This window comes from Trachypithecus francoisi, unplaced genomic scaffold, assembly GCF_009764315.1.
Source record: "Trachypithecus francoisi isolate TF-2019V2 unplaced genomic scaffold, Tfra_2.0 Lachesis_group10, whole genome shotgun sequence".
Taxonomy (NCBI): Eukaryota; Metazoa; Chordata; class Mammalia; order Primates; family Cercopithecidae; genus Trachypithecus; species Trachypithecus francoisi.
The window spans coordinates 113,926,818-113,954,116 of NW_022681455.1; the positions used below are offsets into that span (position 1 = coordinate 113,926,818).

Genomic DNA, 27,299 nt, shown 5'->3' on the forward strand with positions numbered 1-27,299 from the left:
CGTATATAGGTCACGATTTCCACACACCAGTGGCTGTGTTAACCGCTTCCTAGGGATTATGCAGTTCATCTAATTTGAATATGTATTAGCTTACAAGTGTACGATACAAGATCCCATTAGAATCCCATTCAACAGATGAGGAAATTAAGACAGAAATGTTGTGACTTGTTCAAGGCCTAACAGCTGGGGTCAGTGGTTAGAAATTCATCCCTGATTGGCCTGACTGTACAGCAGGACTTCTCAACCCTGGCACTGTTGACATTTGGGGCTGGATCATTCTTTGTCCTACACATTGTAGGATGTTTCATGTAAAGCATCCTTACTTTTACCCACTAGATGCTAATGTGACAGCCAAAACCGTTTCTGTACACTGCCAAATATGCTCTGTTGGGCAGAATCACCCGGGTTGAGACCTGCTTTGTCCTTCATTCATTCATTGAATACTCATTGACTGCATGGTCCATATCAGGCACTGTTGTGTATACCAGACATTGATGGACAAAACAGACGTGATCCTTGACCTCATAGTCTATCTAGTGAGAGCTGTGCCAGAATTAAAATGGGATCTGTCTGATTCCACAGACTAAACTCTTAAGCACTCTTTCTCCCTACTGCCCCCAAATCAAAGAAGCTAGCAGCTTTGCTATTTACTGTATGCTGGTGCTGTGCTACAGGCTTCCTGTGCATTAGCCCACTCCCACCAGGCAGAGAGTGATGTGAGGATCAAAACAGTGATAGGAGGTGAGGAAGCCCGCAGCTGGTTAGAGCTGCCGAGTTGTTGCCATTTAAATCAGATGGAGAAGAGACATGGACATGAGAACACTTTAGAATACAAGTACACTTGTGAGAAATGCTACTGACTTATGCAGGCTCATTTTCCTTCTGTCTGTACTTCCAAATTGTTTTTAAAGCATATAACATGGAAAAGGAGTTCCATGGCTAAGTAAGTTTGAGAAATACGAGGCTCAATATTGTTTGAAAGGTTTCTTGGTTATAAAACTTTGGAAAGCCTTTAGTATTCTAATGTGTGTTGTTAATCTCCAAGAGGGAGCTTTTCTCTTGGAGATACCCTCTGGGACACTGTTTTTTGGGGCCAGCTATGTGAGTCACTGGAGAAGACAGTAAGCTATTCTAGTTCAGAGGCTGAGGTGATTTTCATAGGCAAAGAAGTTGGAGAATGCTTCTTGAGAGAAGAACCTGGGCCTGAGTCTCCCAGGACAGGCCTTTTGGAGAATGAAATTGTGAACCATGGCATGGTTCACCCAAGGCTCCACGAGTAGACTAGTTTCTTGAAGTCAAGGGTTCACATAGGGAAAGAAGGTTGGAGATGTGTGTCAAGGCTGAGACTTCTGTCATGTCAGAGGACTATCCAGGGCTCAGGTGAGCAAAGGGATCTCCAAATATAATGGGTTAGATCAAGATGGGGACCAAAAGTGAAAATAGGTCAAGCCCTGAGATATGGAAAAGGTCAAGAAGGAATTATTGATTGGTGCATGCAAGCAGGTGGCTGAGCTGGGCTGAGGCAGGGAAGAGCCATCAGTTGTGGTAATCTTAAACATACTGATAAGGTCCATGTTGTCCAAGACTGTTCCCAGCTGCACTGGACATCCAGGCTGATGACTGCTTCTCCTGGGCAGCCCTGGGACCACAACATGGTGGTCAGGAGGAGGCCAGGGATAAGCCATAGGTAAGTCCTGCCCATTTCTATTTCAGAAGTAGGAACACTGGAATTACCTCCGATGAGCTTCTCCTCATGCTTCCTTCCATAACCCATGGTTCAATGAAGGAGATGTATGTGTGTGAAAATATGGCATCTAATATGATAGTTTTTGAATTCCAAGTGGGAACTGAATTGAGCATTCTTATCATGAGACATCTTTTCATCCTTAGGAAGAAAAACGTTGTAGTAATACACAGAAATGGTACCAAAATAATGAGACTAATTTTACTTGTATTATGGGGGATGGGGGATACCAGAAATAAGCAAAAATACTTGCTTCCAATATAAATGGTCTTTATGGAATCTATCATGATTTTGTTTTCTTCCTGTACTATTTAGTCTTTCTTCTCATAATAATATTCATTAGCTGGTTGACAATTTTTGCAAAGTGAAAATGAAGGCATGAAACTTTCCTAGTTTTTCCAAAGTTATTCTGGTCAAAACAGCAGAACTCAATATCAGTTATAATGAATTCTTTATTGATGTTAAATCTCCTTACTTAAAAACTATAGTTCCTGAAAGTTTTATGTAAATACATTTCTTGTTTGTGAATGTACTATAATCTTACCTTGTACATTACTTCTAAAGGTATTTAATGGGAAAATTCTACCATTTCACAGACTTCTTGGCACAAATGTGAGCCAAGAGAGCTTTTTACTGTTGAAATTTTGGTTTTCTGATTCAGGTAAATAAATGCTACAGTAGTCTCAGATGAGGGAGTTGGGAAAGGATTTTTAGGAGAGATGAGATCTGAACTGAATATTGGAGGAAGGGTAAGATTTAATTAAGTGGAAAAGGAGACAGAGAACATTTCCAATTGGGAAAATTACAAAAACAAAGAAACGTATCTGAGGTAATTCTATTCTTCCTGCTTCTGAAATAGAAATGGGCCTACCCCCAGCCTCCTCCTGACTTCCATGTTGTGGTCCCAGGGCAGCCCATCCTCAGGAGGAGCAGTCATCAGCCTGGATCCCCAGTGCAGCTAGAAGAGTCTCGGCCCAGTACGTCTAAGATTACCACGACTGACTCCTCTTCCCTGCCTCAGCCCAGCTCAGCCACGTGGCGGCATGCACCAGTGATTCCTTCCTGACCTTTCCATGTCTCTGGGCTTGACCTTTACATTTTTGGTCCTCATTTTCATCTAACCCATTGTATGTGGAGATCCCTTTGCTCACCTGAGCCCTGGATAGCCCTCTGACATGATGGAAGTTTCAGCCTCGACAAACATCTCCAGCCTTCTTTCCCTTCATGAACCCTTGACTTCAAGCAATGTTGGAGAATGTTTCCAATTGGGAAAACAAACCATTAGGGAAGGAGCTACCTGACCAACCCACTGTGCTTTAGACTGCAGGCTGCCATCTCCCACCATGCTCTAGGGGGTGGTCATGTGCGTTCCTTGCAAAGAGGGAGTTCTGTGGTCAAATAAGCTTAAAGAAATACTTGTTCAAGAGAAGGTGACTCTCCAAGCAATGGAGTGCAAGCAGCATTTCCCTATGACCACAGACCCCCCTCCACAGGCATCCACTGGGGTCCATGTTCTGTGGAACATGGACACGACAGAGGGTGAGATGGGTGGTGCAGGTCAGATAGTGGAAATGCCCAGTGCAGGAAGGGTCAGGGAGACTGACCATCTCTGCAGGCAAAGTTGGGTGATGCATGAGGATGCTGCTGACCTGGAAAAGCCCAGGGGTGGTCAGAAAGGAAGGAAATGGCAGAAATCCGAGATGTTCAAAAGAAAGACACAAAAGTGGTTTTTGATCAAATGGCTGTTGATGGTGAGGTGAGACATTGTGAGGAATTTCATTTGTGTTTCTCCAAAGCTGTACTGAAGATATTGGGAGAATTATGATGTCTGATAGAAATGAGCAAGTCAGGAGTCCTGAGTTTACCTGCTAGTTTTGCCAATAGCAATATAAGCTTAACAAGCCATTTGATCTCCCTTGGCTTCAGTTGCCAAGGTACAAACAGGGTATTGCAGTTAAGTCAAATTGATCCTTTTTGATCTACAAGTTCTGACTTTCCAATTTAGAATCAGACTCTGAGCTTCTTGAGATCCGGGAGGTCCTTATCCTCATTTGTGGCCAGTGCTAATAAACGAATGAATGAATGAACAAATGTAAATCAACAAATGATGATGAGTTTGGCTCTGAACATGTTGAATTTGAGATGACTATAGATATCCAAAAAGTTTGGCAAATGCAGGACTAAAATTTGTGGAAGGGTATTCAGGACTGGAAGCAAGATTTGTGAGTGTGCTGTGGAGATCTTCATTGAAGCCATGAAAAGCAGATGAAAACTCTAAGAGCAGAGCAAAAAGGAAATTGCAGAGGGCTGAAGAGGGCCTCCAGGCACTCACATTTAGAGTCTCTGCAGAGAGGAGAGGCTGTGACTTCACAGAGAAGGCATCAGTAGGCACGCTGGCCAGCTGAGAGCCTGTCATGGCTTGTATCTTTGTCTACACCTTCTGTGCATGGTTCAGCACCACTTGCTTCTGAAGGTCTCTTCTGAATCTTGCTCACTATCAGGTCAGTTGTGCCAAGTGACTACTACTTAATTTCTGACAGTGGAGCTATGCGTCAGTGATTGGTTGTTTCTTAGGGTGTGATTTCTTTTAATTAGCTTGTTGATATGAGTTGAGTTCACAGTAGAAGCAGAGGAGATTGGAACCAAGCAGTGTTTCCTGCTAATCTAATAATCAATCTCTAATTGATACTCTGCTCAAAAAATAAAAAGAAAAGAAAAGGGTGATGAAGAGGCTTAGAGACCGCCTTGCTTCCTCATGGACTCTTCAGCTTCTGACCACTGAGGAAAGACATTGTGTTCAAATGAGATAAACTTAAAAAGAAAAACTAAAACTAGTACCTCAAGGTCTGGAAAGAAATAAGAAACATAGGCTTACTTTCTCAGACCTATATCTGTCTATCACACTTCTTCAAATGCATCAGGGAAAACAAAAGATTAGTTTAGTCCTGGTTATGTTCCCTGCATATCAACTATTTTATGGAAGCATTGTTCCTGTTTCAGAGGCTCTTTCAATTTAAAGCAAGGAGATTCAAGATCAAGAGATTAGACCCTGTTCCTAAATTGCCAAGAGGTGATGATTGAATTTAAATAAAATCTCGTGAATAGTATCATGTGAGAAGCAGTTTGACTCAATGTTATAAGAATGACAGACTCAAACCTCTGGAACTACAAGTCCTTCCTCTGTCTTACCACCTGCCAACCATGTGGCCACAGGTTGTGTCCCTTCCCTCGCCTTCTCATCGTGCTCATCATTTAACAAGGCTGTAGGGTCCATTGCTCAAGCCTTGAGGAGTTAGTCTTGGGCATCCTGGGCACTGATGTCACTGCACAGTACCAGGCCTCCTTGCTTCCCTCTCTTCCTTGTGATCTGAACAGATAGAGGCTGGTAGCTGCTCCAGGGCTCAGAGGTGGGAGTTTGTCTTTTGAGAGACCCCAGAGGTGTTCATTGGTGGAGAAAGGGAGAGTAATGACCCAGAGTATATTAATCTGTTCTCACGCTGGCAATAAAGACACATCTGAGACTGGGTAATTTCTAGAGGAAAGAGGTTTAATGGACTCACAGTTCCACGTGGCTGGGGAGGCCTCATAATCATGGCAGAAGGCGAAAGGCATGTCTTATGTGGTGGCAGACAAGAAAAAATGAAAACCGAGTGAAAGGGGTTTCCTCTTATGAAACCATCAGATCTCATGAGACTTATTCACTACCATGAGAACAGTATGGGGGAAACCGCCCCTGTGATTCAATTATCTCCCCCCAGGTCCTCCCACAACATGTGGGAATTATGGGAGCACAATTCAAGTTGAGATTTGGGTGGGGACACAGCCAACCCATATCACAGAGTGACCACAGGCAGAAGAAAGTCCAGTACAGAGGGCTGGGAGGAATTTTTTAAAATCTTTACTTGATAGTTTATTTATATTGTTGAAGCATCCGAAGAATTGTTTTTCTAGTCATTAAAGCATGGGGTGTGTTATCATTGTTTATGTCAAGTTTTTCATTAGCCTGAAGTTTTCCATTTATTCCTTGCCTAGGGAAGGTAATGGGTTCTGTAGAATACTGATCATTCTCAAGCCACCTGCTTCCATATGGGTTTTTTCCCCCTTTGGAAAAGAACTGCAAAGCTGAAGTTCTATTATGCATGTTTTGTGCCTTCCAGAAAATCAAGTGGAATTGGCTACTTTCAGAAATATAATATCCTATTTGTATTGGATGGACTCTGGCTTTACAGAATTTTGACAGTCTCATTCTGTTATTTTTTCTGCTTGGGTCTCTTGGGTACCCTGAGAGAGAGAGATTCAAAGACAAAAAACAGTCCTGAGAATTGAGAGGCCAAGAGTATCATAGGGCAGAAAGAGAGAATTAAGCTTTTGCTTTCCATGGGCATCGAGGAGTCCTCTGAGGAATGGCAGCACAAATGTACTGACCTTGTATCTGAACCCTGATGCTGCTGGCTCAGGTCATGCTTTGAAGATGCAGCAATTTTCTGAATACTGAACCCTTGATATTTTCTCAAAAAGAAAGGTCTGAGAATTTAAAGGTATTTACCTAAACTGCTCGCTCCTAGCTGATTGGCGGACATTAGCGAGCAGGGGAACATATTTGCTTCTGTTAGCAGGTGTCTCCTGGATCAAAGAAAACTTCATCCAGTATCCCGAGGGAAACTTAAGCTTAATTTAACTAAGCCTTAAAAAGAGAAAGAAAGTTGATAATTTCTTTATTACCATATAAGTAATAGTAAACGATGCTTTGTCGTCATCTAAGCCTGCAGAAAACCTGCTGTTCCAGCAATTCATACTTTGAGAGCACAGCTCAAATTTAGTTTACTTTATTTTTCCCAAGTGGGCATAGCATGTGAGCTCAGCAGAACCAGGTTGGGTGGAAGCCCAGATGGCTAGCAAAGAAGAAAGACCCAGCTTTTCACTACACAGTCCTTCCACTTCTCCTACCATTATAGCCTTGAGTCACATTGCAAACATGTGGGAGCTGACTCTTTGGAAATGGAAACCAGAAAGGAGAAAGAAGGACAGGAATCTGCTGAGAGCAAACTGTCCTTGACAAGTCACAGCTTCTCCATCAGTGTGGTTTTCCCACTCGTCAGCCTTTGTTTATCAGGATCATCCTTTCAGATCCTTATGCTCAGCAACACTTTTTCCATTTGTTTGGTACATTTGCTGTTGTATTGGAGTACCAGTATAGGTGGCAGGAGGCCTGGGAAGCCTTAGAAACAGCATGGTTCCTCAGGGCTCATTAATTAAGTTAACAACCTTCCCTGCTAGACAAGACACAGTTCTGTTCTCTCCAGAGAAAGGCATGAACATCACACACAACTATCTCCGCTCTATGGAACCTCAGTGCACTTTTCACTGTATTTGGTTTGGAGGTGAGATCAAGATAGAATACTCCTTTTGTGAAGCTTCCTCTGACAGAAGGTGAAATCTTAGAGCCCTCTCTGAGAAACTTTTATGGTCGTTATTTTGAGAATCATAACTTAACTTGATTCATAGTTTCTTGTCCCAGGAAAATAATGAAGCAGAAAAATCTCTTTGCGTATCATGTGTCAATTCGTACTTTTCTCAATGATAACTAGGATAGTTTGGCTTCAGTTTTTTAGCTTCCGTTTATTTTTCTGTTTCTCTTTGAGACAACTGCTGTTTGCCCTGGGTGAATTTATAGAGAGCCATGATTTCTCTTACTGATCTGGAAGGATCTAGATGAGCAATTGAGGGTAATGAAACAGATTATAGCTTCTGTAATCTGTGGTTCTTTTTTCTTATTCTTTGATAGAAATGTGGCTTTTGGAGCATGTTTTCATTTCCCAAGAGAAATTTTTTATGTTGATATTTTTTCTAATATTTTAAGGAAAACTGTTAGACAGCTGAAAATATTTGTTTATGTGGTCAAGAACATTTCCATTTGGGTGAAACATGGTAGAATTCATCACCTATTATAGTTACTCTTGACATCATTATTCACCCCTGCTGCTGTGAACTGACTGGACCCTGACCTTCACCACACCAGGATAGCTTGATACAGATCTACCATGCATTTCTCAAGAGCTGCAATGTGCTAATGTTGACTTTGTCATCCAAAGGAACCTCCCATGTGTCACCTTCCAGAAGTGACTGGAAGGATACAAGCATGCAGGGTGCCGTGCTATGTTTACCAGACAGGAACACCAGGTCTTACGAAGCCTGCTTGAATTGTAGTATTTTTCAGTTTCTTCTGGCCTTTTTTTATGATATTGTGGAAAAGGTGAGGCCTGACTCTTTTTATAATTGCCGTGGGTTTAGGGAAGTTAGGGAAAAAAATATTACAGAATCTTAGCTCTGCTACTTACTATTGGTCTGGCTTTGGGTAAGATACTTCTTTTTGCCTTGATTTTCTCATCTTGAAAGTGATAATACTACTTCACAAGGTGGTAATCATTGAGCTAGTTAATGTGTATAAACACTTAACACAGTGGGGGGAACATGAGCTCTCAGTGGGTGGTTACGAATATTATGATTTGTAGTTAAATACATTTGTCTCTTGTCAGATTAGAGAGTATGATTGGAAAGCATAGCATTTGAGTGGGCAAACACGTGGATCATTCTTCTAAGTGTAAGTTGGGAACTAGAACATAACTATTTTATTTGATAAATGTAAAAATTGAGTCATATTGTAAACTACTTTTTAGATAAGCCAGGTAAATTAAATATGTATATAAGTTTCTGTTCTTGAACTTTGGTTTTTTTTTTTTTGGCAAGATTTATAAGAAATAATCTTTAAAGGAAGTAAGGAAGGAGGAAGTAAGGGAGAAGCGAAGGAAAGGAGGTAGAGGTGTAATAGAGGGGAAGGAAGGCAATTTTTCAAAAAGATTTTTAAGGATTTTCAAGGGAGTTTTTTTAAAGAGCCCCTTTAAGTATTGCTGACATAATTTTTAAAAGGTGAGCACTTTTAAATGACACCTTTCTCGTGATCATATTTATCATCTATCACAAACCAGTGGCTGTTTGTTCATAGACAGTTTTCAGAAAGTCTCAGAACGGTGGCCATTGATTCACTTGGTTGTTTATTCTTGTTCCAGAAGGAAGCATGAAGTTCCATGTCCACAGATATTTAATAATTTGGGTAGAAATCACAGTATGGGAATTAGCTTTAGGCTTGAAAATTTAAAGTTGATTTTTTTCTAGCAGGTCACTTTATTAATAAGTAAAATGCAATTACTTTACTCATTACAGATCTGAAGGAAAACATTAAGACCAAGAAGGAAGATAATTACAATAGAACTGAAGGCCATTTTGATAATTCTTTTCAACAAACAAGGTCATAGTCACTTACAGATTCAATCCTATGTACTCAACCTCTCATTTGGAGCAGGAAAATGGGCAGTCATGGGAGAGGGGTTACATGTAGAAGGCTGGCAGAATGGGGGACGCAGACCTGTGTGATGAGGCAGGTTTTGTAGAACTGGGAAGAAGGGATATTGATGTCAGAGCCAGAAAGGAAATTTCTGGATATTTTGATTTTCAGAAGTGTTAGAACTGAGTAATAAAGAAAGAAAGATTTTTTTTTTCAGAGACATAAATGACATGGAATTTAATTTCAGAAGTGTTAAAGAAGTCATATGAAATCTTTCAAATATATGAAACTGGAAGTTGGGTCTGAAGTTGAGGCTTATTACCTATTTCTGAGGTTTGCTCTTCTATTTGATAGAAAATGCTATATTGAGTTTTTGCTGTAAGGAAATAGAAGTTCTTTCTCTTTTACTTAAATCCCAACTGAAAAGTAGAAATATCTTACATATTCCTAACTCCTTCAAATGAAATAACATTGAAGCATCCCTCTGTGAGAGGAAACTGAATGAGCATGCTGTTTTCAGATACACATAACCCTCTTGATACACGGTACCTGCTCCAAGCCCAGGAGAGGAGTTTATAATACATAGGGTTTGTCCTTCCTTTATCTCTCGGGCTCATTGAAGGCTGCAAGTAACAAGTGGATGTCGCAGGCAGAATAAGACAGCTGCAGCCCACAATAAGTAAGCACTGAGCCCACAGCTCCATTTGCTTAGTTTGAACCCTGTGGATTCAGATTTCTTTGCGCTGGTCTTCCCACCAAGCAGAAGGGCTTCTCCATCTCCCAGGAGCCTCCATAATGGATGATCTCTGACTGATGGCTTCTGAATGTCAACGCTCCCTCCCCTGGGGAGATTCCAGTCCCCTCTCTGAAGTGTGTCTATCACCACTCACTCACATCCCTCCAGTTCTGCTAATCAGACCTCTTTAATGATGGCAGTCCAAGAGTGTTTCTGAGAGAAACGGAAGTGTATTACCTTCTTCTGCACATGGACTCTGGATTGCTGGGATCATACTTTTGAAAGCATTCCCAGTCCACTTCAAACCATAAGACCCTTGACTTGCCCATTTGTACTGAGCTTATGTGATTTCCAGTGGGGGCTGCTTCCTACAATTCTGGTGAGACTTCCCTAGCCTGGGTTCCCTCAGGATCTAAGATAGCCCCTGGCCCTTTGGTCAATCCATTTGTGTAGGAGCAGGTTAGCTGTGTCCATTCTGTTTACCCAAACAGAGCAGAGTATAAACCCACCAAAGGAATGTGTTTGTGTCACGGGTGAGTAAGAAGCCCAGGATTTCAGTAGTCCTGAGATGAGATACCTACTGATACACCAGTTATTGGCTGAGCTGCCTCATCTCCTGGCCCCCTTAGTCAAATCTAGCCATGAGTGTTTCCAACACTCCATATCACTAAAACCCCCACCACCAGTCAAAAGGGGCCAGGTATTTATCATCTATCAGAAGAAAACAGATACTTATTTTAAGATTCGGAAAGGCGCCACAGTGAAATGCAGAAATAAATGAAAGTGCTCAGGACTTCTCTCTTCCCCGTATGATCTCATAGGTGTCTTTTGGCTCTACAGTTGTGTGACTTTTGAGGTTCTGGATGAAGAGAAAATGGTAGAAGTAGGTTGCAGAGATGAATAGGTGTCTGCTACTGACTACACAACATGCAAACTGAGTAGATATGGCAGATTCAACAAATATTTATTGAGCACCTGATAAGAGCCATGAAGAATGAAGTCTCCTTGAGGGTAGTTGCTGTTCTGCCCCTACCCAAACCAGGGATGGCTAACTCTGGTCTGGGTTGGGGTAGAATGGCAACTACCCTCAGGGAGACTTCATTCTCACAGGCTGATCTGGGGATGTGAGATCTAAAGGAAACTAGGATGTATAAGACATTTTAAAAAGTATATTGAGTGACTGTTCACTGTCTACCCAATGTGTTCCCAGTACCAGGGCTTCAGAGCAGCAGAAAGATGTGGGCCGTGACTGCAGGGAACTCATACCTTAGTGGGATGATAAACATGTACACAAACATTTTACAGTATATGTGGTTAAGTGCTGTATCTATATAAATACAGCCCAGAGGGGTCACAGAGGATGAAGTACTTGACTTCCTTGGTGGAGGCACCATGTTCTTAACTTTTGAGGTGATAGCATAAGGAAACATTCTTATTCTATAAAAATAGAGCAGTGGCCCGAGGTATCATACCTACATGATTTTACAGCCCTCTCTGCTACCCCTTAAGCCCTTGTGCCTCCCTCATTCTGAAGTCAGGAGAGACACTGCCTGCAGAGTACACTGATCAGACTGATTGTGTTAATAAATAAACCCAAATTGACTCTAGATTTTTATTTTCCCCCTCTTGTTTGATGTCTGCATTTTTAAACCATTTTATTCTTTTTGAAATTATTTATTCCAGAAGTATGTTCATTTCTAGCCAGACTGCAAATAGAGAATGCACCAGGGACTGTCTGGAGCTGGAGCCTAATTATTTATCAAGTTGTCTTTCCTTAGTTTTCTATTTAGCTGGCGGGACTGTTTATAGATTTCTGGATGTGTTGATCATTTATGCTCATTTGGCCTTATTTACAAAAATTATACAAAAAACACACACATCTTTTCCCCTTTTCAAGACTCATCTTAGTCCTTCTAAGTAGTACAAAAATAACATCGATCATAGTAGTCAGTTATTTATGGAGTTCTGACTGAGCATGAGGCAAAGTGTTTGACCTGCATGACTTTGTCAGACCTTAGGAACCCCTTTGAGGCAAGTGGTATCAGGATCTCCTTTTACAGCCTTGAGAAGCTAATGCAGAGGCCGCCGATTACATAGTTAAAAAAATTAAAGTATACCTAACAAGGAGATTCTGATACATTGCATTTTGCATTACCATTTTAAAACTTGGTTTCCTGATTCTGACTTTTTGGTGGTTCCAATTAAAGGGAGAAATGCCACACTGGAGTAGAAGCAGGATTTGACCGAGCTATTCTTCTACCTCGGGCCATTGCTATGTTTTTATAGAATAACAATGTTTCCTTATGCTATCACCTCAAAAGTTAAGAACGTGGTGCCTCCACCAAGGAAGTCAAGTACTTCATCTTCTGTGACCCCTCTGGGCTGTATTTATATAGCCACAGCACTTACCACATATACTGTAAAATGTTTGTGTACATGTTTATCATCCCGCTAAGGTATGAGTTCCCTGCAGTCACGGCCCACACCTTTCTGCTTCTCTGAAGCCCTGGTACTGGGAACACATTGGGCAGACAGTGAATAGTCACTGAATATACATTTTAAAATGTCTTATATGTCCTAGTTTCCTTTACTAACTCATTATATGTTCATAAATTCACTGAAGTTATCTTTGAAATTTGTTTCCAATTTGTACCACCTCATAAGTTTTCAAGAAGTATGTTTACTATCTGCTGGGTGAAAGAATGCTTTCTTGTATTTATTAGAAAAACGTTCCCTTTAAGTTTCCTGGAATTGAACCCTTGTACACTGTTGGTGGGAATGTAGATTGGTACAGACATTATGGAAAACAGTATAGAGATTCCTCAAAAAAACAAAAATAGAACTGTCATGTGATCCCACAATCCCTCATCTGGGTATATCCCCAAAGGAAATGAAATCAGGATCTCGAAGAGATCTCTGTACCTCCATGTTCATTGCAGCATTATTCACAACAGCCAAGCTATGGCAGCAACCTAAGTGTCCAGCAACAGATGAATGAAAAAAGAAGTGTATACATACAATGGAATATTATTCACTCTTACTAAGAAGGCGTTCCCACCACTTGTGACTACATGGATGAAACTGGAGGACATTGTGCTAAGTGAAATAAGCCAGACACAGAAAGACAAATACCACATGATCTCACTTATTTGTGTGTGAAATCTTTAAAAAAAGGTCAAACTCATAGAGTTTGGTAAGAGATTGGTGGTTACCAGGCATCAGAGGGTGGGGTTGGGGGGGAAATGGGGAGATGTTGATGAAAGGGTACAAACTTGTAGTTATAAGTTCTGGAGACCTAATGTAGTGCATGGTGATTATAGTTAATAATAATGTATGATATGCTGGGCATTTTCTAAGAGAGTAGACAGACCAGGTGCTCTCACCACACACACATTAAGTTAACTATGTGAGGAGATAGATGTGTTCATTTCCTTGACTGCAGTAATCATTTCACTATGCAAATATATATCAAAACATGTTGTATACCTTAAACATATATAATTTGATGAAAAAAAATTTCATGGAGTTATAATAACATTTAAAAGCAGTGTCTTCCTTTTTTTTTTATTATTATACGTTAAGTTCTAGGGTACATGTGCATAACGTGCAGGTTTGTTACATATGTATACTTGTGCCATGTTGGTGTGCTGCACCCATCAACTCGTCAGCACCCCTCAATTCATCATTTATATCAGGTATAACTCCCAATGCAATCCCTCCCCCCTCCCCCCTCCCCATGATAGGCCCCGGTGTGTGATGTTCCCCTTCCCCAGTCCAAGTGATCTCATTGTTCAGTTCCCACCTATGAGTGAGAACATGCGGTGTTTGGTTTTCTGTTCTTGTGATAGTTTGCTAAGAATGATGGTTTCCAGCTGCATCCATGTCCCTACAAAGGACGCAAACTCATCCTTTTTTATGGCTGCATAATATTCCATGGTGTATAGGTGCCACATTTTCTTAATCCAGTCTGTCACAGATGGACATTTGGGTTGATTCCAAGTCTTTGCTATTGTGAATAGTGCCGCAATAAACATACGTGTGCATGTGTCTTTATAGCAGCATGATTTATAATCCTTTGGGTATATACCCAGTAGTGGGATGGCTGGGTCATATGGTACATCTAGTTCTAGATCCTTGAGGAATCGCCATACTGTTTTCCATAATGGTTGAACTAGTTTACAATCCCACCAACAGTGTAAAAGTGTTCCTATTTCTCCACATCCTCTCCAGCACCTGTTGTTTCCTGACTTTTTAATGATTGCCATTCTAACTGGTGTGAGATGGTATCTCATTGTGGTTTTGATTTGCATCTCTCTGATGGCCAGTGATGGTGAGCATTTTTTCATGTGTCTTCTTTTGAGAAATGTCTGTTCATATCCTTTGCCCACTTTTTGATGGGGTTGTTTGTTTTTTTCTTGTAAATTTGTTTGAGTTCTTTGTAGATTCTGGATATTAGCCCTTTGTCAGATGAGTAGATTGCAAAAATTTTCTCCCATTCTGTAGGTTGCCTGTTCACTCTGATGGTAGTTTCTTTTGCTGTGCAGAAGCTCTTTAGTTTAATGAGATCCCATTTGTCAATTTTGGCTTTTGCTGCCGTTGCTTTTGGTGTTTTAGACATGAAGTCCTTGCCCATGCCTATGTCCTGAATGGTACTACCTAGGTTTTCTTCTAGGGTTTTTATGGTATTAGGTCTAACATTTAAGTCTCTAATCCATCTTGAATTAATTTTCGTATAAGGAGTAAGGAAAGGATCCAGTTTCAGCTTTCTACTTATTGCTAGCCAATTTTCCCAGCACCATTTATTAAATAGAGAATCCTTTCCCCATTTCTTGTTTCTCTCAGGTTTGTCAAAGATCAGATGGCTGTAGATGTGTGGTATTATTTTTGAGGACTCTGTTCTGTTCCATTGGTCTATATCTCTGTTTTGGTACCAGTACCATGCTGTTTTGGTTACTGTAGCCTTGTAGTATAGTTTGAAGTCAGGTAGCGTGATGCCTCCAGCTTTGTTCTTTTGACTTAGAATTGTCTTGGCAATGCGGGCTCTTTTTTGGTTCCATATGAACTTTAAAGCCGTTTTTTCCAATTCTGTGAAGAAACTCATTGGTAGCTTGATGGGGATGGCATTGAATCTATAAATAACCTTGGGCAGTATGGCCATTTTCACAATATTGATTCTTCCTATCCATGAGCATGGTATGTTCTTCCATTTGTTAGTGTCCTCTTTGATTTCACTGAGCAGTGGTTTGTAGTTGTCCTTGAAGAGGTCCTTGACATCCCTTGTAAGTTGGATTCCTAGGTATTTTATTCTCTTTGAAGCAATTGTGAATGGAAGTTCATTCATGATTTGGCTCTCTGTTTGTCTGTTACTGGTGTAGAAGAATGCTTGTGATTTTTGCACATTGATTTTGTATCCTGAGACTTTGCTGAAGTTGCTTATCAGCTTAAGGAGATTTTGGGCTGAGACAATGGGGTTTTCTAAATATACAATCATGTCATCTGCAAACAGGGACAATTTGACTTCTTCTTTTCCTAACTGGATACCCTTGATTTCTTTCTCTTGCCTGATTGCCCTAGCCAGAACTTCCAACACGATGTTGAATAGGAGTGGTGAGAGAGGGCATCCCTGTCTTGTGCCAGTTTTCAAAGGGAATTTTTCCAGTTTTTGCCCATTCAGTATGATATTAGCTGTGGGTTTGTCATAAATAGCTCTTATTATTTTGAGGTACGTTCCATCAATACCGAATTTATTGAGCGTTTTTAGCATGAAGGGCTGTTGAATTTTGTCAAAAGCCTTTTCTGCATCTATTGAGATAATCATGTGGTTCTTGTCTTTGGTTCTGTTTATATGCTGGATTACGTTTATGGATTTGCGAATGTTGAACCAGTCTTACATCCCAGGGATGAAGCCCACTTGATCATGGTGGGTAAGCTTTTTGATGTGCTGCTGAATCCGTTTTGCCAGTATTTTATTGAGGATTTTTGCATCGATGTTCATCAGGGATATTGGTCTAAAATTCTCTTTTTTTGTTGTGTCTCTGCCAGGCTTTGGTATCAGGATGATGTTGGCCTCATAAAATGAGTTAGGGAGGATTCCCTCTTTTTCAATTGATTGGAATAGTTTCAGAAGGAATGGTACCAGCTCCTCCTTGTACTTCTGGTAGAATTCAGCTGTGAATCCATCTGGTCCTGGACTTTTTTTGGTGGGTAGGCTATTAATTATTGCCTCAATTTCAGAGCCTGCTATTGGTCTATTCAGGGATTCAACTTCTTCCTGGTTTAGTCTTGGGAGAGTGTAAGTGTCCAGGAAATTATCCATTTCTTCTAGATTTTCTAGTTGATTTACATAGAGGTGTTTATAGTATTCTCTGATGGTAGTTTGTATTTCTGTGGGGTCCGTGGTGATATCCCCTTTATCATTTTTTATTGCGTCTATTTGATTCTTCTGTCTTTTCTTTTTTATTAGTCTTGCTAGCGGTCTGTCAATTTTGTTGATTTTTTCAAAAAACCAACTCCTGGATTCATTGATTTTTGGAGGGTTTTTTGTGTCTCTATCTCCTTCAGTTCTGCTCTGATCTTAGTTATTTCTTGCCTTCTGCTAGCTTTTGAATGTGTTTGCTCTTGCTTCTCCAGTTCTTTTAATTGTGATGTTAGAGTGTCAATTTTAGATCTTTCCAGCTTTCTCTTGTGGGCATTTAGTGCTATAAATTTCCCTCTGCACAAGCAGTGTCTTTGTTTTGTCATATTATTTTTCAATGATTCTTTCATGTTTTTCAGGAAGGTGATGTCTGGCCCAACTCATCAACTGAAATCACCATGTACTTTAACCCACTAGAAGCCAGGCTCTATCAACAGACCATTTACTGCGACATTTCAGGTAGTGACCTCCTCCAAGTGGTAAACTCAGGTAACCAGGCACCCAGAGCATAAAGTGTGGTGCCTGTGTGTGTGTGTGTGTGTGTGTGTGTGTGCGCGCGCGCGTGCACATGTGCATGGCAGAGCACGATATTGATTAGGGGAATTATGGAGCCAAGCTCTGCCCCTCTCACTTCTTTCTAGAACAGATCAAACTTTGAAGTACTTCACAGTTGTGGTGGTGTGTAGAGAAAATGGAAACTATATTAGTCCATTTTCATACTGCTGATAATAACTGCCCGAGACTGGGTAATTGATAAAAGAAAGAGGTTTAACTGACTCACAGTTCAGCACGCCTGGGGAGACCTCAGGAAACTTACAATCATGGTGGAAGGCAAAGAGGAAGCAAGGCAACTTCTTCACAAGGCAGCAGGAGGGAGAAGTGCTGAGCAAAGGAGGAAAGAGCCCCTTATAAAACCATCAGATCTCATGAGAAGTCCCTATCACAAAAACAACATTGGGGAAACCGCCCCCATGATTCTGTTACCTCCACATGGGCTTTCCCTTGACATGTGGGAATTATGGGGATTATAATTCAAGATGAGATTTGGGTGGGGACACAAAGCCTAACCATATCAGGGACCATGACTGTTAGAGCGGTAAAAATATTGCTTGTGACAAATTCCCACAATCTCCTTTTTTATTCCTTTTATAGTATTGGGTTACTAATTTTTTTCTTTTTAAGTTTTACCAAAATAATTCCAAGTGGCATGGGAAGGCAGCCTGGCAGAGGCCAGAGCAACCAGAAGGGTGCACAGGTGAGATGGCAACCTGGAGACTTGATACATACAAGGAAATAAGCAGAAAAGTCAATACATTGAGGATGATGGGAGCCAGTATTTCTCACTCTTGGAGGAAGCAGATACGAACATGGAAAAGAGGGTGAAGCCAAACCCTTTGAAATTGGAATGGAATTAGAGTTGTTAATGTGAACTCAGAGTTGTTGAGTTCATACTGACATGTATGGATAGATATAAAAATAAATATACATATAAATGTGTGTATATGCATGTGTACATGCCTATGTGTATATCCTAACTAGGTCCATTGAGAAGTCCTGGAAGCTTTGAGACTCTATAGCAGTGAGCACACCAATCACCTAAAGCTTGGTTTCTAAATGCCACTCATCAGTAAAAGGAACTGGTTAACTCCAGGACCAAGGTAGGGAAAGAACAAGATGAGCCTGGATTATCTCCTTTGCTAGACAGTAAGGAAGTGCTCAAAGAATGATAGGCACATGTCGAAATGACACAGAAGCCAGCAAAGAAACTCCCACTGACCATATTTGGAATGAGTCAAAAATCAAAATAATAATACTAATAGATTATTATAATCCATTGAAGAAATAGAAATCTTTGAATCCATTTAATGTACCATTTGGCAGTCATCATTACAATAACCAATTCAGGTAAAAAGCATCAATGGATATTAAGAAAATGGGTGAAAGTGGAGCATGGAATAGTTTCAAAACATCTTTCCTCAAAATGCTTTTATAAAGGGGGGAAAACTAACTTTGCAGTGAAGAAGCCTGGGAGATGCCATCTTAGTTTATCCCAGTAAGCAAATCAACCTCTCAGACCACACGCCAGGATGCAGTGAGAACACAGCGTCTCATCTGTGACATCAAGGCCAAGATACATAAATTGGATCTAATCAGGAAGAAGCATCAGGCAATCCCAAATTGAAGAACAAAATAAAATGACCAGCCTGTAATCTTTAAAAATATCAAGGTCATGAGGGCCGGGCACAATGGCTCCCGACTATAATCTCAGCACTTTGGGAGGCTGAGGTGGGAGAACTTCTTGAGTCCAGGAATTCAAGATGGTCCTGGGAAACATAGTGAGACCCTGTCTCTACAATAAATTAAAAACGTAGTCAGGTGTGGTGGCACATGCCTGTAGTCCTAACTACTTGGTAGACTAAAGTGGGAGGATCACTTGAGCCCAGAAGTCTGAGGCTGCAGTGAGCTGTGATTGCACCACGGCATGCCAGCCTGGATGACAGAGTGAGACCTTGTCTCAAAAGAGAAAAAAAATCAAGGTCATGAAAGTCAAGAAATCCTGAAGAACTATTCCAGGTTGAAGGAGACTAGAGAGATGTGGTAATTGGGTGCAATATGTGATCCTGGATTGGGCCCTTTGCTATAAAGGACATTACTGGGCATGGGATAGATATTTAATAGAAGTTCTTGTACTACTCTGGAAACCTTTCTGCATTTTAAAAATGTTTCAGAATTGTGTTTAAATGCCAATGCCAATAAATAAGTAAAACATGTAGATAGTAAAATTATGAAGCTAAATAGTAGTCTGTGCCACCAGTGCTACTTCTAAGAAGTTCTTTTGGCTGTTTCTTGTGATGGTGGTTTCCCTTGCCAGCTCTATGCTTATATTGCAATTGGTGGATTTATTAACTTTGTACATTTTCTTTTGACTCCCCAGTGTGAAAGATGAGGGTTTAGTTCACTTATCGGTTCCTAGGTTTTTCCCCTTCCTAAGTTTATTGAGTTAGGATTTACATGCAGCGAAATTCATCGTTGTTTGCAGCATGGTTCTGTGAATTTTGACAAACCTAAATAGTCATGTAACCACCAAAATCAAGATGTAGAAATGTGTATCTGAGATCACCCCATAAAGTTCTCTATGCTCCTTTGCAGACAATCCTGTCCCCCAACCTCAGCCCCTGACAACCCGATTATTTCATTTTATTTTATGAGCTTTATTTATAGCCTTAAATAATACACTTAAACTTGTATTTTTTGTTCCATCAACTTTACATTATCTCTTGATATGTAAGGATTTTGGTGCCTATAATTAGGTTAGCCCTGACCAGTCCACTAGCCTTCTCCCTCTAGCCTCTGTGAGCTGTTCCATTTTATATAATCATTATTGATAACCATTGTTAAGTCTTCTTACATAAATATTATACATCGAAGAGCCAAATAGGTTCTGGGATTACATTTTATCCTGTTTGTTCACTGCTCTGGTTCCTAGTCACTCAAAGGTCTATGTCAAGTATTTTTTCTTTACCAATTTATCAGTTACTCACAATTATGTCTCATTTTAGTTTACTTCTTAACTGACTCTTTTGTACAGCTTTTGATTCCCGCCACCCCCCGCCCCCCGTGGTTTCTAATTCCTTATTTCTTCACTCCTATCTAATTTTATAATTCATTCTCTTCTTCTCTTTGAAGACACTGATCAGAGCCTATCAGCTTCTTGTTTTAACTCAGATCAGTCACCTCCTGAACGAATAGTTGTTATCCAGGAATTTAAAATATTATTTCTATGTGTTCAGTCACACCTTTTCATTCTCAGTCTGCTCAAGTAACTTCCTTAGAAATGATATATATATATATAATGTGTATATAAATATATGGAGCTGGAAACTTTGGTCCTTGAATGCCCAAAAATACCTTATTTTGCCTTCATACTCACTTGGTAGTTTAACTGACTATAGGATCCCAGGTTCAAAATCCTTTCTCCTCAGAACACTGGAGACCTTGTGACTACTTGATTGTAAAAAGTCCAAAGCCTGAGGTCATCTAATGTCCATTCCTTTATAGACAGCCTCTTCTTTATCTCTGGATGTTTTGGGAGCCTTCTTTCCATATTTGGGGTCTGAAATGTGATGAAGTCATGTCCAGGAGTGGGTTTTTCTTATTCATCCTCCTCAGCCTTCTACGGGCCATTTGAATCTGATGACTCCCATCACTTCAGCTCTAAGAAATTTTATTGTGTTGGCCGGGCGCGATGGCTCAAGCCTGTAATCCCAGCACTTTGGGAGGCCGAGACGGGTGGATCACGAGGTCAGGAGATCGAGACCATCCTGGCTAACATGGTGAAACCCCGTCTCTACTAAAAAAATACAAAAAACTAGCCGGGCGTGGTGGTGGGCGCCTGTAGTCTCAGCTACTCAGGAGGCTGAGGCAGGAGAATGGCGTGAACCCGGGAGGCGGAGCTTGCAGTGAGCTGAGATCCGGCCACTGCACTCCAGTCTGGGTGACAGAGCGAGACTCCGTCTCAAAAAAAAAAAAAAAGAAATTTTATTGTGTCTTTGATATTCTTTCCTCCATTTTTTTTTCATTTTATTCATCTGGAAAACCTATGAATCCAATGTTAGACCTGGAAGATTGATCATTTGTTGTCAAAGAACAAGATTTTAATCATCAAACACTACTAAGAAATGACACTAAATATAATTCAAGGCTATGCCTAGAGAAATACTGATGTCATGAATCAAGAAAGATGGCAGGTGCATGCTGTGTAGCTGCAGCTCTCTGCAGCCACCAGCAGACCTGTGGCCAGCACCTGTGGCGTCATTCCTGATGTGCAGAGCCACCGCCCTGAACTTAAATAGTCTGCTTGGTACCTTACTGCTATTCAGTTATTCAAATGGCAGTTTTCCCTTTTATACAGATGAAAACAACAAACCCAAATTACTGTGACTCAAATTGTTTCCCTTTGCAGTTGAGACTTTCCTTGCCTGTCTTGAACAGGTTCAAGAAAGCATTTTGCCATGGTGGTTTCAGGGCATTTTCTGTTTTGGAACTTTCTTGGTACCACTTGCAGAGGTACAAGCGGGTGTTAATCAAAAACTTGGAATGTTTTCTTTTTTGCACTCAAGGTCAAGCACTGAAATTTAGTGTTTGCCAATTGCTTTGCAGGATACGTAGCTCAGTTTTTTCTGAATACTTCCTAGCAATCTTTCATTTCTGCAATAGTATTTTCAATTTTCAAGACCTCTTTTGTTCTGTATTCCTGTTTCATAACCAAGTGTTCTTTTATGGATGCAACTTCTTCTCAATATGGGGTAATCATTTGAATTTTAATTTCTTAAAAAATAAATCTTATGTTCTCCGAATTGCCCATAATGTCAGCTGTTTGTCTTTCATGCATTCATGGGGTTCCTTCCAATGCCTTCTGGTCCATGATCATTCATTCGTATATAAGAATGAGAAAATGGCTTTCATGTTGATGGTAGCTAGTGCTGCTTACCCCTGCTGTTGTATATCTAGGTTTCCCAGGAAAGTATGGCTGATGTGTTTGTGAAGCGTATAAGAGTGCACTGTCAGCAAGAATGCACATCATGTGCATCCTTCAAGTGCAAAAATTCCCCTGTTCTGCCACACCCTGCTGTTTTCAGTCCATGTCTATGCAGTCACTTTTTTTCTGTGTAAAAGAGGCTCAGGCAGTCTAAGAATGTGCAGAAGGATGGGCTCCCTGGCCCAAGCCTGTACTACCCTGCACCTCCCCCAGGTGTGTGTCTTCTCCCGATGATGTTTCCCTCACCTTCCCTCGATAGAACCGTCATCTCGACTTTTATGATAGTCGTTTTCTTGCTTTCATGTATAATTTTATCACCTACATATTCATCCATAAGCAAAATAGTATATTTTTGCCTGTTTTGGAAATTGATATATTGATATGTATTTTTGAAACTGATACACATATATACAGGACTCATCCTGTATATCTTATGCTGCTAGCACCAAGAAAATAAGGCTACTCAATAAATGTTGATTAAATAAATAAGCAAATAACTGGGAAAAAAATGACTGAGTGAGTGAATCCCGGTTTGATTTGACCTCTCCCTTGCATGTGAGTGTAGAATTCTCCAGAAGTCCCCAGAATGAATGCAGAATGGACTAGGAGTTTTTGGATTGATGTGAGTCTGTCTGCATCCTGCAGACCAGCATCACCTGCAATGGACAGCCTAATAGGGTCTAGAGGAAATGTTAGCACAGCAGTGTCAGACGTGGGCTGGAAATGCTCCAGTGACCCCCATGGCACAGGTGGTGGGACCTCCCTCCCATCTGCAGCTCCCTGTGGACGTCGTGCTTGGCCTTATTCCAAGGGGTTGGCTACTCTCCAGGAGGTTCCCAATCATTACACAACAAGTGAGATTTCCCTATTGTTTCGTTTGTAATTCTGAATTCTCCCACACAATTCACATCCTGGGTAAGCTGAAAAGTATAATTTTCCATCTGCATGACATTCTCCTTTATTTTATTAGTGGATTATTAAAAGATACGCTTGCCAGGGAAGGGCTTTGCTTACATAGTAATTCCATATTATCTTCCCTGTAAATTCTATGCAATTCTCTGTCTTTTCAAGAGCTGACGATGACTCCTTACTATTATCTTCAACGAGTTGGTAAAACCTGTTGGTCTTAGGTCACTAAGAAATACTTGTTAGACAGATAAAAATGCTCCTTCCCTTGTTTTGTTTTGTTTTGCTTTGCTTTAAGATATATGTGGCATGTGGAAGAAAATACATATAAATAAAGCTTTCCTCCTCATGTCGTTTTGAGTAAACGACAGTATACTTTGCATAATGGTTTTAACATTGCTTTTAAAATATTTCCCAGATTATACATAACACTAAATAAAATATTTCATTCTTTTCATGATTGCATCGGAATCCTTTGTATTTATATACCACAATTTAATGTTTAACTTTGTGGCATTATTGAATAGAATACAGATTCAGAAATTACATAATACATTTAGTGGGAAGCACAGAAGTGACCTCCCAAAGATGTCCAAGTCCGAACCCCCAGTATCTGTGGACATGTTACATTAAATGGCAAAGAGGAATCAAGGCAGCAGGTGGAATTAAAGTTACCAATGAGCTGACTTTAAGTTAGGGAGACTATCCTGCATCGTGTTAGTGGCTCAGTATAATCACAAGGGTCCATAAATGCCGAAGAAGTAGGCAGAAGGATTGGTCTCAGTGTCAGAGGGCTGTGATACGAGAAAGTCTCAACCAGTCATTTCCAGGCAGTAAAGATGGACAAAGTAAGGAATTCAGGGAGCCTCCAGAACCTGGAAAAGGTAAGAAAATGAATTCCTCCCACCCCAGAGTCTCCAGGAAGGAATGTAGCCCTGCGAATACATTGATTTTAGCCCAGTGAGACCCACCGTGGACTTTGTTTATAGTTGTGTCTTCATCTTGTAAAATATTTTTTTAAATTGACAAATAATAACCATACGTATTCATGGGGTACATAGTGATGTTTCAATATGCATAATGTACAGCAATCAGATCACTTTGAACTTTTGATGTCCAGAACTTTCAGATAATACATTTGTACAGTAAGCCACTAAGTTTGTGACAGTTTCTTATAGCAACAATTGGAAACTTATACACATACCAGTACATTATAACAAATAATTGTAAGGCAAACACTATGTTATTGCCACCAAGATCAATAATAGAATATTTTCAGCCCCTAGAAGCCTCAGTGTGTTCCTTCCCAATCACACTCCTCTCACTGCAACCTCCCCTGAAATCACTACCATTCTGTTCTTGATGACCATCAGATCCTTGCTTTTGTTTTTTGTTTTTGTTTTTTTGCTTATGATTTTTTAAAAAATTCTGACTTTTATTTTAGATTCAAGGGTACATGTGCAAGTTTGTTTATGTTGTATAGATTTTTGTCTTGTCACACCGGTTCTAAGCCTAGTACCCAATAGTTATTTTTCCTGATCCTCTTCTTCCTCTCACCCTCCACCCTCCATTAGGCCCCAGTGTCTGTTGTTCCCTTCTTTGTGTCTGTATGTTCTCATCATTTAGCTCCCACTTATAAGTGAGAATATGCAGTATTTTGTTTTTCTATTTCTGCACTAGTTTGCTAGGGATGATGGCCTCCAGCTTCATCCACATTCCTGCAAAGGACATGATCTCATTCTTTTTTATGACTGTGTAGTATTCCATCGTGTATATGTATCACATTTTCTTTATCCAGTCTACCGTTGATGAGCATTTAAGTTGATTCCATGTCTTTGCTATTGTGACTAGTGCTGCAATGAACATATAAGTGCATGTGTTCATGGTAGAACAATTTATATCCTTTTGGGTATATACCCAGTAATGGTATTGCTGGGTCTAATGGTAGTTCTATTTTTAGTTATTTGAAGAATCACCACACTGCTTTCCATAATGGTTGAACTAATTTACACTCTCACCAACAGTGTATAAGTGTTCCCTTTTCTTTACAACCTCACCAGCATCTGGTTTTTTTGTTTTTTTGTTTTTTTTTTTTTACTTTTCAGTAATAGCCATTCTGACTATATGAGATGATACCTCATTGTGGTTTTGATTTGCATTTCTCTAATGATCAGTGATATTGAGCTTTTTTCATATGCTTGTTGGCCACCTATATGTCTTCTTTTGAAAAGTATTTGTTCATGGTTTTTTTTGCCCACTTAATAGGATTGTTTGGTTTTTTCTTATAAATTTGTTTAAGTTCTTTATAGATGCTGGACGTTAAATCTTTGTCAGATGCATAGTCTACAAATATTTTTTCCCATTTTTTGGGTTGCCTGTTTAGTCTGTCCATAGTTTCTTTTGCCATGCAGAAGCTCTTAAGCTTAATTAGATACCATTTGTCAATTTTTGCTTTTGTTGCAATTGCTTTCATGTATAGTTTTTACCCCATGTATGTATCTCTAAACAATACAATTTAGTAATGCCCGTTTTGAAATGTACATACCTGAAATGAACCTACATGTCTCATCTATGTTGCTACTTTTGCTCTAGTTGTATTTCATTTTAATTGTTGTACAATGTTTCATTATGTAAATATATGTTCAGAGACAGGAAATAGCAGGGAAGGCTACTGGTCATAGGGGAGGCCTCTGAGGATGCGTGAGATATAACTCACATCTCCAGTTGCAATCCTCTTTTCTTTTGAAAGCTTTTGATATCTAGGAACCACGAGTAGAAAGAGGTACAAAAGCATAGTTCCTGCCCTCAGAGAGCATAGAATTCAGTGGAGGAAACGGACACATAGTCCAACAGTTACAGTGTACTGCTACACAGTGAGTGAATGAATAATATTATAGAAGCGGATACAGGGTACACAGCTCAGGCTTGCGATGTCAAGGAAGGCTTTCCAGAGAAAGTGAGCCTTGAAGTATTTGTTAAGCAAGTAAAAACAAAAACAAACAAAGGCTGGGCATGTAAGGCAGGGAAATATTTTGTGAAAATACATAAAGAAGCATTATGTGAAAATACGTAGCAAGAACATCAAGAGGCAAAGAATTGCAAGTTCTTAGCATATGACTGCCATGGAGATTGAGAGAGAGAGAGGGAGGAAAGGAAAAAGAAGCTGAAGGCTGGAGTGGTAGGTAGGATCCATTCATAAAGGGCTGCCCTTGGATGCCAGCCTGAGGACATTGGACTTTCTACTGAGTGCAGTTGGCAGTCACTGAAGCACCCTAAGCAGGGAAGTGACTTGCTCAGGTCTGAATATGGGAGATATAACATCATGAAAAGCCTTTCCATTAATCTGAAACTGAATAATTTTTCTGCATTTTAAGTCATTGTGTTTTCTTAGAAGTAGTTAAATCTGTATGCTAGATATTTATAAAGACTTGCTGATGGTTTGATCTGGCTCTCGAAACTGATCTTTCATCTATTTTGGCTTTCTAATGGAATGTGAAAATACCTAACTTAATCATGAAGATTACCTTTTTAAAAAAATGCAAAGGGAAGCTACACATCATTTGGTTTGGATCAGCATATGGGAACTTCAAAAAGAAGTAACACACTCTAATTTAAACTGTGAAATGTATTGCTAGGTAACATTGATAATGGGTGCTTCAGAGTCAAATGCAGAAAAGCAGCATGGTAGAAATGATTCCAGATGCTCCCACTTCCTTCAGAGACCCAATTAAGATAAAACCTCATTGTCCATTTGTTTTCTGTGCATCATAAAAGGGAAAATTTTGAATTTTTAAGATAATTTGGGGCTTCTGATTTTTATCTTAATTGAATTAAAGAATAGACATTGAATTAGATTTATTAAAAAGAAACTCACCTCCAATCATTGAAAACATTTTTGAGTTTTCAGAGTAATAAGTAAGTATTCTACATATTGGAATATGTAGAATATTACTCATATGATGTTACTCATCATCTCTCCAGTGTTGTTTTCCTCTTATCTCAAATTTCTCCTTTTGGAATTTTTTTAGATATATTATTTCCCGTGGAATTACCATATCTCTTTGCACATTTCTGATCACCTGGTCTCACTATGATGCATTCTGGGTATTTTCCTAAGATCTTTCTTCTAGTTGACTAATTCTTTCTTCAGCTATATCTACTCTTCACTGTATTCATCTATTCAGTTTTTAATTCATTGACTTGGCTTTTTATTTTTATATATATATAAGTTATATATAGTTTGAATATTTTCGTATTTTGTTCCTTCATTATGGTTTCTATTTCTTCATTTATCTCTTCAAAGATTTTTAAGAGTGCTATATGAGAGTTTTTTATTACCTCAGACTCTTAGGGTACCAGTTCACATGTTTGTAGTAATCACTGATTTTCCTCCTACTAGATTGTTTCTTCAGATGGTTTGAAATGTTTGTATTATGAACTCAATTTTAGCATGGGGTACCGAATTATGAAACTATTCCCTCAGAGCAGATTTTTATTTCTTCTGCTAAGGGTCCTGTGATTTTTTATTTTCTCAGCTTCTGATTCTTGCACCTATCAGATAGTGTAAGTTTGGATCTCATATGTGTACATGGGATTTTGATTTATCATAGGAGGCTC

At 39.8% G+C, this 27,299-nt stretch overlaps 1 protein-coding gene across 1 annotated transcript in view; it reads left to right on the top strand.

Moving 5' to 3' along the window:
• HYDIN (HYDIN axonemal central pair apparatus protein) overlaps window positions 1–27,299 on the top strand; it is a 388,294-nt gene that overhangs the window by 60,230 nt on the left and 300,765 nt on the right. The window contains 1 exon segment of the mRNA XM_033218949.1: window positions 16,597–16,696. Coding sequence (XP_033074840.1) covers window positions 16,597–16,696 — 100 coding nt within the window.